This window comes from Lathyrus oleraceus, chromosome 5 (genome assembly GCF_024323335.1).
Source record: "Lathyrus oleraceus cultivar Zhongwan6 chromosome 5, CAAS_Psat_ZW6_1.0, whole genome shotgun sequence".
In the NCBI taxonomy this organism is placed as follows: Eukaryota; Viridiplantae; Streptophyta; class Magnoliopsida; order Fabales; family Fabaceae; genus Lathyrus; species Lathyrus oleraceus.
This window is the reverse complement of record NC_066583.1, coordinates 241,171,695-241,188,897: the sequence shown is the minus strand read 5'-3', so window position 1 is coordinate 241,188,897 and position 17,203 is coordinate 241,171,695. Positions and strand designations below refer to the sequence as shown.

The 17,203-nt window shown below is 34.9% G+C and overlaps 1 protein-coding gene across 1 annotated transcript; it reads right to left on the bottom strand.

Annotated features, from left to right (window-relative positions):
- Positions 1-9,135: 9,135 nt before the first annotated feature.
- Positions 9,136-10,175, bottom strand: LOC127079968 (uncharacterized mitochondrial protein AtMg00860-like). The gene is made up of 2 exons (XM_051020316.1): positions 10,102-10,175; positions 9,136-9,790 (listed from the first exon to the last, which is right to left on the bottom strand). The coding sequence occupies exons 1-2, from the start codon at positions 10,173-10,175 to the stop codon at positions 9,136-9,138; spliced, it is 729 nt and encodes a 242-aa protein (XP_050876273.1).
- Positions 10,176-17,203: the final 7,028 nt, after the last annotated feature.

The following is a 17,203-nucleotide window of genomic DNA, read 5'->3' as shown; positions in this document are numbered from 1 at the left end:
ACAAAATAAAGGCAGTGCGGGAAATAAATAAAGTAAAGTGCGAGTGCGGGAAAGTAAACAAAGTAAAGGCAGTGCGGGAAATAAATAAAGTAAAGTGCGAGTGCGAGAAAGTAAAGTAGGAAAAGGTAAAGCAATAAAACCTGATCCAATCGGAGGGTCGAATAAAGTGCGTAACGAAAATAAAAATGGAGGCAGGATTAACTTCCTTCCAAAGTGCTCCAAACTCAATTACAGACTCGATTACACAGTTGTGGCAACGCTCCGATGTGAAGCGAGTACCACTTTTACACAATACTGATATATGCCTAGTTGTAACTAAGTTTGGATGCCGAAACAAATGAAATCAAGACTCTATTTATAGGCAAGGAAAATAATGGAAATGACAAGGATGCCCCTAAGTTTGAATTTGGGAGGGAAACATCTTTGTTCTTGTGGCGCCCGCCACAACATCATGGCGCCTGCCATAGGAGTAAATTGTGGCGCCCAAGTGGAGATTGTGGGAGATGTGGCAGTTGAGGAGAAGTTAAACTAGGACACGTCATGGTTGGACCCATGACGCCAGCCACAGTGGGAGCCACAAGTGTAAAATGCTGATTTTTTGGCTTTTTAGCTCATTTTCGCTCCTTTTCTTGATCGGGGCTCCGATTAGATTGAAAACCTGAAAACAAAGAAAAACATAGTAATAACATCAAAAAATAACAATAAAACAACTAAAATGCATGCGAAACCGGAGTCGAAAATACGGTGAATTTCAGTGTCATCAGCTTGCTGAGGAAGTCACATAAGATACGCAGATGAATTAGGGCTTCCAAGGCAAACAAGCTTCAAACGCTTGATGGTTTCTTGATCAAAATGATAAGTGAAGATTATAAGGACCCATATATGATGTCTAGAAACAATGTGAACCATCTCTTGATTAATCTCCTTGCATTGAGGGTCTCAAACCCTAATTGTGAGCTTGATGAGGCATTGGTGGATGCACACACTACCTACAAAAGAAACAAAGTTATACATAGACATATTTTTGGTATTTTGGTTAGTAAATAATGAAAAACAAAGTATGATACAATCAAATGTGCTTGGTGATCTCTCCCAATGCAAACCCAATGGATGAGGGGTAAGGAGGATGCCATGGTGTGATCTCAAAGCCAATGCAAATGATGAGATAGCATGAGGGATCTTAGGGTCAAAATTGGGATCTAACAAATTTCACAAGTCACAAAGAGATGAGAGGATGAATCAATGAACAACGAACAAAGGAGGTTCCAAGAGAAAACTTTAAATTTAAAGGGAGCCCAAATACACCAAATATATGAGAGTACAAACCCAACGAGGGAGATTGGATGGTCAGCAGGGATCTAACAAGCCAAAAGATAGGAATAAGCAGAAGACACAAAATAAGCATCACCACTTGACTCGCGCTACCTTCAGACATCACTCTCATATGAAAGGGTATGTCTCTGATCGCAGACTAAAGATCGCTAAAAAAATCTAACTTATAGTAAAAGAGAAATCATCCACCTGAGATCCCATATCCAACTCTCCCCTTCCCATCTCCCGACCTCCCCCATAAATTTGGAGCTCTAATAAAAAATAGAAAGAAAAAAAAGTCTAGGGAACTTAAGATGAAGGGGAATATTCCCAACCCAACTATCCTCCCAGAAGGAGGTAAGGAGACCAGAGCAAACTTTCAGGGAAAGGCCATCCCTGAACCAATCCGAAGAATCATCCAATTTGCCTTCAAGGAGGGAAACTCCTCTCCACCACAAAGAGGCCGACCGGAAACACCTGACTCTCCCTCCCATGATGGTAGACATATAGGAAACCCCATATCTAGCGGTGAGAATATCACACCAAATACTAGAAGCCCCTGAAAGTAGTTGCCGGCTTAACTTGGCCAAAAGAGCCAAGTTGACCAACCGAAGTCACGAACACCAAGGATCCCTGATTTCTTAGGCTTGAAAACATCCACCCAATTGACATAAATCTTGGATTCCCCTTTCTCCCTCAAAATAATCCTTCTTTGGATCTTCACTAACTTCTTCCAAACCTTGACATGCATCTTCACAAAAGATAGGAATTTCATTAAAGACAGAGTTAAGGAGAACCACTCTTCTACCCATAGAAATGTACATGTGCTTCCATGAGAGAATCCTTCTAAGCATAAGATTAACTAGAGGATCCCACGTAGAGGCTAGAAGGGGATTAGCTCCAACCGGGAGCCCAAGGTAATTAAAAGGAAGGTACTCCTTCTTGCAGTGGAGAAACTTACAAGAAAGATCTAAAAAATCCTTATCATTATTCATCCTCGATGAAAGAACTTTTGAAAAAGTTCACACGGAGGCCTGAGGCCAACGGAAACCCTTGAAGAATGGCCTTAATAGTCTAAAGATCATCTAGAGTGGCATCTGCCAGAGTACTTGTGTCATATGTAAAACCCGAAACTCCAAAACTTATATAAAAGATTTAATTCGACAATTTAAGGTGTCATCAACGATCAACACCAAAAACTCATGAAAAACTTGTGACAACACACAACATAAAATCATTCCATAGCAACTTCACTTTAAACATCATAAATAAATTATTAAACTTTAAAACACCAAATTCAACATTAACTCAAAATATAACAAATGCCTCGTTCCTGATGTTAAAAGACCAGAGCACTAAAACCATTAAATTGCGATAAAGAAATAAATAAAATGAAGAATATCTCCAACAAGCCACCTTTTGCACGCATCAACAACTTTACACATGAGTATCTGTAAGATGTCCATGATGGATAACATTAAGCAAAAGGGGTGAGAAATAAACTTTGATACAAATAATGTAAAGAATGCAAAGATAGAGAAACACACAACATGTCATACATTAAATACATAACCAACATCACCATAATCTCACACCCGTTCCACAACAATATGCACATATGTATGCAATGCGACTCACGACATAATATGATACTATGCATGTGGTACCAACTCAACATTTGGTTCTCTCTAGAACTGGGTCCCTCCTTCTGAACCCATGAGCCCACCCTTCTGAGCTCCAAGCCCCCATTTTGAGCTTGGGACAAGCCACTAGTCCCCTATTCTGAACTAGCGAACATGTCTCTTTCAACAACACGACACCATGATGCATATCTATACAAATCAATGCAACAACAACAATAATGCGTATGCCCCCTTCTTCTAACCATAAACAACATGCAATGAAAACACAATAGTAATTCCCACTTGTGAATTACTATCCATCAATAATATCAATAATGTAGACTAACAATGCATAGTTAATCACAATATAATCTTGCATTTCAATAGCAATACTAGTCATGTTCTCAACATGTAACAACACAAAACAACACCATATGTATCTCATACCATAGTTACACCATAGACGACAACATGTAAGCAAGGAAATTACCATTCAACAACAATAATTCGTACATAATTAATTAATTAAATTCATAATAATTAATTAATCAACACCGATACAGGCCAACAATAACTAAACACCCACCAAATTGCAAAACAACCTTGAAATTTTGAACTGACAGCTCGAAACACTCAACAGGGACGAAAACGCCCATTGTGATATCATGAAGGGTAACCCGTCGCCATGGTGACGCCCATCACCTGCTTGAAACTCACAGACTGTCATTATAAAGACTATAAACTTGGAAAGACAAGCCTGGAGATCATGACGGTCTCCCCGCCATAACGCTGAAGCCTGGAGATCTTAAGGTGCATAGTGAGTAACCTGTCATCTGGCCGACACCTGTCACCCTGCACCAAAAGGAAGAAATACAATTTTCAGCCATGAGAGTCCTCTGGAACTCCTATTTTTGATCCCCAATCATTCCAACACGCCTAAAAAATTATACCATATAAAATAACATCATCATAACATACTAAATCATAGTTTTATACAATTTGTTCATCAATTTTATCAATTTCATATTATGTTCAAACCTTCAAAAATTTCAACAATGGCATACAAACATATGCACATAAACATAATCATATATACACATGAATTCAACCATGAAAATTAGATGAACACACCTTTAATCATCAATTTTCAGAACAACATATAATAACAACAAGTCATAACAAAATTCATACAATCCCTAAAGAGAGTAAAGGTATTTCTTCTTTATTCTTTCATGCAAACCACCCATATAGAAGTGCTTTCTCCCCCTTACCTCAAATTCCTAGCAAAATTATGAATTGGTGATGGTTTGTTCTTCCCTCTTCAAGCCCTAACATCCCTTCTCTTCAAAGCTCTATTTCACGTACTGACAACGATTAGGTCTCTAATCCCCTTTTAGCTCAAAAGCCTAATTTAATCTTTTGGTAATATACTGAGGACCAACTTATCTCTTACTCCTCACCATTCCCTTTAATTCTCCTTATTTATACTTTTCACCCAAAACTTTTATTTCTATTTTATTTTAATTATATAATTAAAAACTACTATCCATTTTAATTATTTCTAATTATTTTAATTATTCTATTCACCCACCAAAACTCTCACTACACCCTTCCATGCTCCACATACACATACAACCCATAATATATTTGATTAAACGTGAAACACATACTATTTAATTAAATAAAAGCCCATATAATCTAATTAAATATATTAATCAAATTTTAGGGTGTTATGTAACACCCTAAACCCCGCATATAATTTCAATGCATAATTTAATAAAATTGCAACCACAAAGGGTGCCACTCACATCAAATATATCTTTCTCTGTAACACGAATTGAAAATTTCACATAAACACATGCCATCGTATGCTCACATTCAATTAGGGTATCATCATAGTGGAATCATAATTAAAGCAGTTAAAACTCATATTGAACTCATATCATTTAGTCTAAACTTCAATTTCCATAACAAATAAAGAGTTCAAATAAATCAGCACAACAACTACATCCGTTATAATACTTCAACATAAACATGACATAAGAAGTGAAAGTAAACGTTCCCAGCCCGACATTACATGGTCAGAGCAAGACTCTACTAAAGAAAACGACAAACTATTAGAAGTCACTCCAAGAGCTACCTTCCACTTACTTCATCAATGCTACTCTTAAGTATCTGCACGATACCCATGTAAAGACAACATTTAAACAGAAGGGGTGAGAATTCATGTCAATAATAAACGATATAGAATGAAGAATAAAGTACAACATCTACATAATCACGCATAAAAATATATCACATTCTCACATCCAAATCATAATCAAAATCATACACGACAACATCTCAATTATCATCAACATCGTACAAAACCACATCTCAATTATCATTAACATCATATGTAACAACATCTCATCCAACAACACATCAATAACAACCAATACAAATGCATCACTTATACAATATACTTAACACCTACTCGACATGCATGTGGTACCAAATATGAACACTCAAATTCATCTCACTCCATGATCCCCACCATATGATCAATTCCCTCTTGGAACCAGAGTACACCAAAATCATTACAATCACCATAGGTAATGCTTCACTAATCCCCCAAAATAGGAATTTTCTACTCGCACCCGATCCGTTACCATAGGATCGAGGCTCACCAAAATTGGACCGAAGCCCATACACTAAGATACATGACTCTCAAATAACATGCATTAACACAACAAGGTTCACCAAAAGGATCCCCACACACATCTTATCATTTATGCATCACACCATTCATCATGTAACAATTAATTCATGTTACCACGTGAATAATATCAACAAACATTAGCAACTCATCAATATCTTAACATCATCGACATAATAACATAATTATCACACCACAATATTATAGCAATGCAACGATTCATCAACCAAACGTATAAACCAATACATTTAATAACATAGTAGGCATGTGAATAATATACAAACATATCAATAATCACTACCATGTTATAGGTCTGAGTGTTAGCTTTCTAACGCTTCAACGACATCAAAATTGGACTTACGGAGTAAAAGTTATGACCAAAATCGTTAAGATATGTCAACAATTCATTAACCGAACGTATAAACAAAACATCACCAACATAGTAGACATATGAATAATACTCAATCAATTCACTTATCACTATCACATTATATCTTTGAGAGTCAGCTTTCTAATGCTTCAAACTCCAACCCAAAATGATTCACGAGTTGAAAGTTATGATTAAAACTGTGCACAAAGGCGTTACTAAAAAGTTATTGTTTTTCTAAAATTTCCCACACAATTTTCATCTTCTTCAACCCCAAAAACGTCCATGAAATAATCAAAAAAATTATTTTATCCCTGAAACAAAGTTATATCCCTCTATTTCAGATATCCAACGCTTCAAATGACACTCGATTTGGACTTACGGATCAAAAGTTATGGGCAAAACAATTTCGATCGAAAAACACGAAAAGAGGCTCCAGCGCTGAGCGCGGTCGTGACTGGCATAATGCAGAATTTTCTGTATTTTTAATTGTTGGATGCCTTCCGAACCTCCGATTTCGATTCTGTAAAAATCCAAACGCTTATAAAATTACAACTCATGCAATACTCTAATTATCTTAAGTTAATTTACAGTTTTAACATAATTGAATCATCTAATCATAATTTTAAGATTATGCCTAAAACCTTCGAAAAATTGCAACAATGGTGGATATATGTTCAATCATCAAAATAGAAAAAATACATGCACATAAGGGACACAAAATTCATCATATAATCATCATATAACAACCATCATAGCATCATAATTCAAAATTATGAATCAAAACACCCAACCCTAAGGAGGTTAAGAGTTCCTCCATTCTACCCTTCTATCACACCCCTGATTATTGAAACAAGTTTCCACCCTTACCTGATCTCTAGCAAAAGCCCTCGATCTTGTTCTTTAACCTCAAGCTTTTTCTCTCCCTCTTTGCCTCTTTTGCTCCAATCTCACGTACTGATAAAATCTCCCAAAAACCTAGCTTCTCTCCCAACGTTTGAAATATATAGTAATCTCCTTACTTTTGCTTAATTATTATTTTTGCCCAATTTAACTCTAGCTTCCCTCTTCTTACCACAAACTCTCCTAAAATTCCACAATTGTTCCAGACTCCTATTCTCTCCAATTTCTTATTTTATTAATAATAATAATTAAAATTCTAATTATTATAATCATTTTCTAACTTACTCTATCGTCTCATCGCACCATACTATTTCTACCACACCCCAACAACACATATTCAAATAATTTATTTTAAATCGCACCAACATCTAATAATTAAATAAAACACCGAAAATCATCACAAATCACCAATAATTCAAAATAAAATAATTAAAATTTTGGGGTGTTGCATGTTACAACTCTCCCCCAGTTAGATAATTTTTCCCTTGAAAATTACCTGAAGGAAACAGAGTCGGTTACGATTCTCTCATCAGACTCTCCAGCTCCCATTCATGTTTCCACCTCCAGGTCCTCCCCACCCACCTTCACCAGTGCAATCTTATTGCCTTTTAATTGCTTCACATTGTGATTCTTTACTCTCTAAAGAGATGCCTCAATGGTCAAGTTCTCTCTAACTTGCGTATCGTCCACTTGAATCACATGAGACGGATCATGAATATACTTCCTCAGTTGAGAACATGAAAGACATCATGAATATTCTAAAGAAACAATGGTAAGGCAACTAAGTAGGCCATTTCCCCTACTCTTTTCATAATCTGATACAAACCAATAAAATGCGGCGTGAACTTTAGAGACTTCAAAGCTCTACCAACACTAGTTACTAGAGTAACTCGCAAAAACACTTGATCTCCCTCTTGGAATTCAAGTGCCTTCCTCCTCTTGTCATGATAACCCTTCTGTCGACTCTATAAAGCTTTCATATTCTCTTGGGTCATCATGATATTCTCAGTAGTCTGCTGAACAATCTCAGGTCCAAGCACAACACTATCACCTTAATTATACCAACACAAAGGTGTCTTACACCTTCTACCATACAACGCCTCGAACGGTGTCATTTCAATACTCAAATGGAAACTGTTATTGTAAATGAACTCAACCAACGCTAAGTAACTTTCCCAGTTACTTCCCTGTTCCAAAAGACAAGCTCTCATCAAATCCTCAAAATATTGGATAGTCCTGTATGTTTAACTGCCCATCTGTGGATGATGAGCAGAACTCAACTTCTGCTTTGTACCCATGGCTTTCTGCAAACACTGCCAAAATCTTGATGTGAATCTCAGATCTCTATTTGAAACAATACTCAAAGGAATACCATGCAAACTAGCAACCTTCTCAATATACAACTCAACTAACTTCTACAAAGGATAATTGATCTTAATCAGAATAAAATGAGCTGATTTAGTCAGTCTGTTAACAATAACCCATGCGGAATCACATCCTTTTATCGTCTTTGGAAAACTCATCACAAAATCCATAAAAATGAGATCCCATTTCCACTTAGGAATGCTTAATGGTTGCATTAGACCCAACAACTTCTAATGTTCAATCTTCGACTTCTAGAAAGTCAAGCAAGTGTAGACAAACTCAATTACTTCCTTCTTCATTCTTGACCATTAAAACATTCTCTTCAAATCTTAGTACATCTTAGTAGCACCGAGATGAATACTCAGACGACTCATATGACCTTTCTCTAGAACACGCTTCTTAAGTTCTAGCACATATGGTACATAAACCCTATCTCTGAATCTCATCACACCATTTTCGTCGATCCTGAAATCACCTCTTTTTCCTTGATTGATTAACACTAACTGGTCGATCAATCCCAAGTCGATTTTCTGACCTTATCTGATTTCTTCAAGAATACCACTGGTCAGTTTCAACATACCCAACTTCATACTATCAGGAGTCTCTTCACACACCAAACTCATGTTTTTGAATTTCTCAATCAATTCCAATTCTCGAACCATCAACATCGATGTATGTAACGACTTCCTACTCAACGCATCGGCTATAACATTGGCTTTACCCAGATGGTAACTCAATCCAAAATCATAATCCTTCAGAAGTTCGAGTCGTCTCCTCTGTGTCATATTCAACTATTTCTGATCAAACAAGTACTTCAAACTCTTGTAGTCATCGAACACTTCAAATATGGAACCAAACATATAATACCTTCAAATCTTTAACAAAAACACCACGATTGCCAACTCTAGGTCATGCTTAAGATAATTCCTCTGATGAAATTTTAACTTCCTAGAAGCATAAGCCACAACCTGACTATTCTGCATTAACACACCACCTAGACCCGTCTTTAAAGCATCACAATACACAAAAAAAGGACTCACCTGGTTCGAGATAATCAAAACTGGAGCAGACATCAACTTCCTCTTGAGTTCCTGAAAACTCTCCTCATAGTGCACATCCCAAACATAAGCTTGAACCTTATGAGTCAAGTGAGTTAAAGGCAACGTCAACTTAGAAAAGCCTTCAATAAACCTCATGTAATAACCAGTCAAATGCATAAAACTTCTGATTTCAGTAACAGACTTTGGAGTTTCCCATTGCAACAAAACATCTATCTTTAATGGATCTACTGCAATGCCACCATTAGATATCACATGACCAAGGAAAATCACATCCTTCAACCAGAACTCACACTTTGATAACTTCACATACAACTTCTTTTCTTTCAAAGTCTGCAACACAACTCTCATATGCTTCACATGCTCTTCATCAAACTTAAAATATATCAAAATATCATCGATGAACATAACCATAAACAAATATAGATAAGGATGTAAGTCATATTCATGTATTCCATAAACATACCTAACTCATTAGACACACCAAACGACATCACGAAATACTCATAGTGACCATACCTCATCCTGAACGTAGTCTTCATAATATCTTTCAGTTTCACATGACTTTGATGATAACCTGACTGTAAATCAATCTTACAGGATACAGAAGAACCAACCAAATGATTAATCAAATTGTCAATTCTCAAAAAAGGACACTTGTTCTTTATTTTAACTTTATTTAGTTGTCGATATTCAACACAAAACCTCATGCTACCATTTTTCTTCTTAACTAGCAACATTGACACTCCTCACGGCGAAACACTTGGTCGAACAAACTTTTTCTCAAGTAACTCTTCCAATTGCTTCTTCAGATCACTCAACTCTGAAGTAGACATTCTATACGGCGCCATCGACAAAAGACTAGTACCAAGTACTAAGTCGCAAACTCCACTTCACGCTCCGACGACAAATCACTAATATCATCTGAAAACACTTTTGGAAAATCACAAATTATGGATTTAATTTCAGCCTTCATAGAAGCTAATGTTAGATCTTGTGTTGGGGGTCTGCTTCAAAACATGAACAAGAAGAATATGAAAATGGTATATTGAAAGTGGTAAAAATAAATTCCAAAGTGTGTGTTTACACCGAGCTTTAGGTTCTATTTGCCCCACCAATTTAAGAAAATTGGATGCAAATGGATAACTTGATGAATCCCCTTCAGAATATTTTGGAAACCTTAACATGAATCACACATTCACATTAAACATATTGATCATTGATATTTTACAGAATAAAGTTCTCTTATTTATTCTTGTTCACCATAAAAATAAAAGAATGACTTTGATATAATTTTTGGCACTTGAAATATATAATTTTCGTGTAAAATTTTCATTTTACACAATGTCTCTATTTAAAGAGAAATTCATGTCATTTGGTAAGGGAAACAACTTTTGAAACACTGGTTGTTTACAATTGTTATATGCATTTCCCTTTAGATTCTTTCCAAAACAATGCATTGGTTAAGTGGTTGTCGCTTCAGTCCACTTGTGTCTCTTAGATTAAATGTTTCTGGTTTAAATCCGAATGGGTGCATTTTTTTGCCATATATTTACTGTCCAAAATAAAACAAATAAAAACATAAAATTTCTCCAACTAAGATTTAAACCCAAGTCATTAGCATTGCCATAAACAATTACAACCACTATGCCATTTTCTTCATCAATGGTCATTTGTACATTAATTATATTTTAACAAGTTATGCAATATAACATTTAAATATGTTTTGGAAATTCTCCAACAATCCCCCACCATTTTCAAAATATATATAAATCAATTATTCAGGAAATTTTATGGTTTCAGATAAATGTTTCTTACGATTTGAATAATTACTTAATAAGTTACGTTTTCACTCATCCCCGAATAGGTTGGTAGACAAACTTTGAACCAACTATTCATTAGAACAAGCGTGCATAACTCACACATGAAATATCGGTATAATTGATCTAATTATCAATATGACACATTAAATAAAGACTTGTATCTCATATCCTTTTTATGAGAATTTTAAGAGTCAAGCCCTTGAACTCTATGAAGCGGCACCACTTCATTCTCATATAGGTAGACTATATCAGAAATGCATTCATAATTATGCATTCCAGCAAACATATGATATATGTCTATTAAGAGGAAAACCTCATCCTACCATACTTATTCTTATGGTCCAAGTACTTTTACCCCTTAGGATGTATCTATCATTAAGTACTTCAATTACTCTAATAATGTACTTTCATCATTGAACTCAAAACTTAACGTTAATCTTTAATGAGTTGAGTTTCTATTACTGATGATTAATTAGATATGAGCTTGTTCCACATCTCTAATGATGTCTTCATTAAATTCAATTATATCCAAAGACAGCATATCTTTTCCAATCCTTTCGTTAAAGAATTGCAAGATTTTTCCAAAATTTAATAAATTCAGAATATTCAATTTTTTAGCTAATCATGTACGATTACTGATTACTGTATGTCGATAAATCATGATACTTTTTTCGTATTACTACAGTTATCATTGACAACATATATTCTACATTCTTGATAATTTTGATAAATTATCATCATTACATTTGTTATTTATTTTATCATATACATAAATTTTATGTCATTCTTCATTTGCTAACCTTTATAATTTGAAGTTTTACTTCCACTTAAATATATCTAAAATATATTTAATGCAATAAACTTTTATAGCAATTGACAACCACAATCAAACAAATTTGTCATGACTAACTTTTATTTTATGAAGTGGGTTCAAACATGTAATTCATAAACTCCATATAAATACAACACCATGTGATAAATTCATGTTTCATATTTAACAAAAAACATAATACAAAATAAACAATAATTCACATCATTAATTTTTTCTATAATTTTTCTCCATAAATATTAGGTAACTTACAATAATCTAAAATATACCCAAATTACTTTTAATATCAAGATGAACAAGAAATCATACTTTCATATTATGATACACATATAATATGAGATAAATCATTGTAAATTTCATATACTCTTGCACAGGTTAAAATATAATTTAAAAATTTCATTGATGTTTTTAACATTTTATTTACATCATTTTATGTTACCAATAAATGCACCAAAAATTCAAATTCATGATTTTTTTTGTATCAAATCATTTCATCTAGAAATTATACATTATTAATTATAATAAATTACTTAGACTAAAAAATAATATTTAACATATATTTTTCATTCAAGTATACACCACAAACCAAATATTCTTATATATTCAAACTCACATACTTGAATAATTTATAAATGATGCATACATAACGTTACTGCACATGTTAAACTTAATATTCACTACGCCAAATAAGGGAAAAGAGGGCGCTTATTTTGGCCTATAACAGCGCTTTTAAGCGCCCTCTAAAGTGGCGCTGGCATAGGTAAAGACAGCGCTTTGTTTTCCTGGAGAAAGCGCTGTCTAAAGTGGCCACATTATAGTGCGCTTTCAGAAAAAAGCGCCCTCTGGAGTGGTCCATAAAGGGACACCTTAGAGGGCGCTTTCTGGAAAAAGCGCCCTCTAAAGTTGTCAATGTAAAGTGTTTAGAGGGCGCTTTCAGGAAAAAGCGCCCTCTAAAGTTGTCAATGTAAAGTGTTTAGAGGGCGCTTTCAGGAAAAAGCGCCCTCTAAAGTTGTCAATGTAAAGTGTTTAGAGAGCGCTTTCTGGACAAAGCGCCCTCTAAAGTGTTAGTTATTTTAAAAAAATTTGTTTGAAAAACAGTGGATATTTAATTGGTAACCTGTTCGCATGCTGCAAAAGTGTAAAATTCATATTGATTTCATCCTTTAATCCAATGTTATACACCATTAATCCATTGATATATACAACATGAATCCATTTATATACAACATTAATCCTCCATATATACAACATTAATATATGATTCTTTGATCAACAATATACAACAACATATTCATGATTTAGTAAAAGTACAACAACAATATACAACATATATACAACAACAGCATACAACAACAACATTCCATACATATATGTACAACAATATACAACCTAGCTATATGATTCTTTGATCAACAATGAATTGACACAATTCATCCTTCATTTCATCCAAATGAGCTCTTGAGTAAGATTTGTATTCCTCAAAGTACTACAATTAAGAGAATAAAACATATTCATGATTTAGTAACAAATTAGATGAAATATCCGATAATATTAAAATAAACCCTAAGTTATTATTCCATACCATTTTTGGGATGTCTATACGATTCAACGCAATGATATCTCTCATAAATCTCAATACAAAAAATCCGCAATCGACCGAATTATTTTGCTGAGGACACTACACAGAAAAACAAACAATATATATATAGTTAATTTCTTACAAACACTATTATAAGCAAAAAAACAAACACTATTATAAGCAAAAATAAGATACTTAATATATACCTGAACTCTGACCCAGGTAATGTCCTTCCTATTACGATAATTCTTTTTCGATCTAAATTTTATTATTGCCCTAACAAAATAAAAACGTATATTGAGATCAATCTGACAGACATAATTAAATATACAAATACACACGAATATTTAGGGGAATTTCACTTACGCGTCAACCGTCTTCTTCATACTCGGATATTTACTCCAATCACCCGATAACGAATCGAGATAATACACTATTAGTCTCGAAAGATCCATAGCAACCAACACCCAGTGACCACTGTAAAATAAAACAAAAATTTAGATGAATGAAAATTTTCTACGTAAAAGATATACATAGATTAGAATGAAATTATTAGAAAGAAAATCTAACCCGTTGCCAAAATTAAACGGTAAAAAATACAAACTGGGTGTAGTATTATCGCCGGCCGCCATGAATCTATCGACTAGATCATTCTTTACGGATGTTGGATTTTTCGTTATTAACGTTGCGTTGATACGGGAAGCAGCAATAAAATTGAAACGGTTACACAATTCAGTTCCCCGCATCAATGTTACATACATATACCTTAAATAGAAACATAATAAACATTAGACTACTCATTGAAATGTGTAAATAAATTGTTCAACTAAGTAAATTATAGATTGATCGGAGTACCATATGTATGTATGAATGACAGCGATGCCCAATTCGTCGTGTTCAAAAAGTTGTTGCATGTCCTCCTTTGCAATTATTTCGAAATGAGCAGCTCCGAAAACACCTTCATCAAAATCTATACTACGAATGGCCCCGTGCATAATATCGGACTCATCCACCATTTTCTCAAGACGCATCATAATTTGAGATTTTGTCCCGGACGTCGTTGGAATATCCTTAGCAGCGCTTTTCAACTTTCGACCGGGAACCTAAAAATTCATATAAATTAAATCATGACTTTTTGTGATGCAACGGAATCGTTGCGTATATAATTCAATAGGTATATATATTTGTACCTCTTTTAGAGATGCAACCGACTCGATGCGTCTTGAAATCCCTTTACCAGCTTTATGCGTGGGTCTTGTAGGAGTCTAACATTACCATGTAATAAGGATTGATTAAATATCATAATTGTAGCTGACTTGAAATGTGAATACTAAAGATTCATAATCATTTAGAACATATATACCTCGGCATCTGAGAAAATTAGATCTGACGGCCATCCAACAAAGGATCCGACTGCTTCTCGCATCAACGTTGTCTCTGAAACAACGTCAGGTAATGGTAGAAGCGCGTCGGTATCTAATACAAGGTCAACCGAAACTTTCATATATCCCACCGGGAGGGGATTATGGTGAAGTAATTCACCCGAAGTGTTGTGCACTTTTTCCTTGCCAACCATGCGATAAGTTGGTAACGATAGATACAGTTGACAAGGTGAAATGCCCTAAACCAATAATAAATGTTATTGTTAACGTGTATAAGTGTCAAGTAAAAAAGTGCTATTTTAATTTCATAATAACATATATAATTACCTCGGGAAATTTCGGTTGACAATTCATACTAGCTCGGTCACTAGTATCTTTTGCCTCGGAGGCGCACCTTTCCTCTCTATACCTTGCATTCTCGTTTTGCAGTTGGAGTACTTGTGCCCTTAACTCCGCCAAGGTCTCCATCACCTCTTTGTTGGTAGGATTTTTTGTTTTTGGTTTTTTATAAAATGACGACGGAGTCACACCAAAACCCTTACCCCTCACACGACCGGAATACTCAGGAACATTTAGTACTCGACTAAGTACGCTCCTGCAATCCTGGACCTCGGTTGAAGGTAAGGTTTGGGATAAAGTCTCCTGAAATATTATTAGAGGAGATTAAAAATGAATTATATGTCTAACAAAATTTTCGATATAATTAAAGAAATAATGTTACATATACTTACACATTCGTCATAAACAGTTTGGACCGCTTCAACGACAACCCCATCCTTCCCAACCCGAGCAGCCTTCCATAATACGTGCTCCGGAAGAGATATTGCGTCACTTTTCTCCTCGGCTAGCTACACATTGAATTAGATTATAAGATCATCAATTATAACATATTGTGACAATGTATAAGCTCATAGCATTTGAATATACTCACAATTCTTTGTTGTAACCGTGCATATCCCATACGCCCTTTTTTGTACGGATACGCGGGTTTTGATGCCCTTTTCCGATTTTTGTCGCTTACTTCCTGGATAAAAAAGTTTAAGGCATATTAGAACCAAGTAACTTAACAATTGTATAATACCATAATTAATAGACATTACATAGAATTTTTCGTTTCTTCGTTTGGCGACAAAGTTATCCCATTCATCGGCTGAAATAATCTCGGCATACTTCATTGGCCGTTCTGCTTCAACAAATTTTCCTTCCTCATCCTTGAGAAATTTGTTGGACAAAAAGGATCGAAATCCTCGGAGTCTTTTTCTGGCCAATTGAATACAATATTTTTGCCGGCTTTCATCGATGTGAAAGGATCTCTAAAAAGCATACACATGGAGTGTGTTATTATAAAGTAATATTATAACAATATATGGTCAACAAATAGTCAACAAAAAAACATATAACAATATATGGTAAGTACCTGTATCTCCGACCATATTTTTTCTTTGCCAACCTTCAAGTCCGGACTTCTCCAATTATCACATGTAATCGGAATATGTTGTCGAACAAGGAAACCAATGTAACTTGCCAACATTGAACCGTTAGGCTCAATTAGTTGGTCTTCAGCACTCCAATGTACTTCAAATTTTACACCCTTGTCTCTTGCACGAATGATTGACTTCATAACAGTCAATCCTCGTTTGATTTCTTTTTCAACATTGTTACGTGATCCATTCGCGTCATGGGTATCGTCTTGGTTAGCCATTTTATCTGTAATATAGAAATGATTCAATAAGACCCAAGTAAGACAATGATTCAATACGTGAACACATTCATATACCTTCCATTTCTCTCATGTTACAACAATCTAAACTCTTTTTTTTTATCATTATTGAATACAAACTCACACACACCTACTGCATGCAAAAGACCAATGCAAACTTATGGTGTTTGGAACATGAACAAACTTGCATCCATAATCATCAAACTTCCAAGTACAAGCTCAAACACACTTCAAATGATATCAGTTTTCAATCAGAAATGAAAAACTCAGTTTGCCCTAAACAACATTAATCAACATAATGCACAAAATGTAAAACTAAGTTTAGAAAATGCCCTAATCAAACACATGAAGAAAGTGAACGGTAACGATGGAGAAGAGAAATACCTTCAAGGTGACGGTAACGATGGAGAAGAAAGTGAACAGTGACGGTGGACGCAGATAACTCAGTGAACGTGAACGCATCAGCAGAAAAAGGCGACGGCGACGATGACGGTGAGGGAGGGAGAACGAACGGAGGACGAGAGTAATCGCAGTAGAGAGTAATCG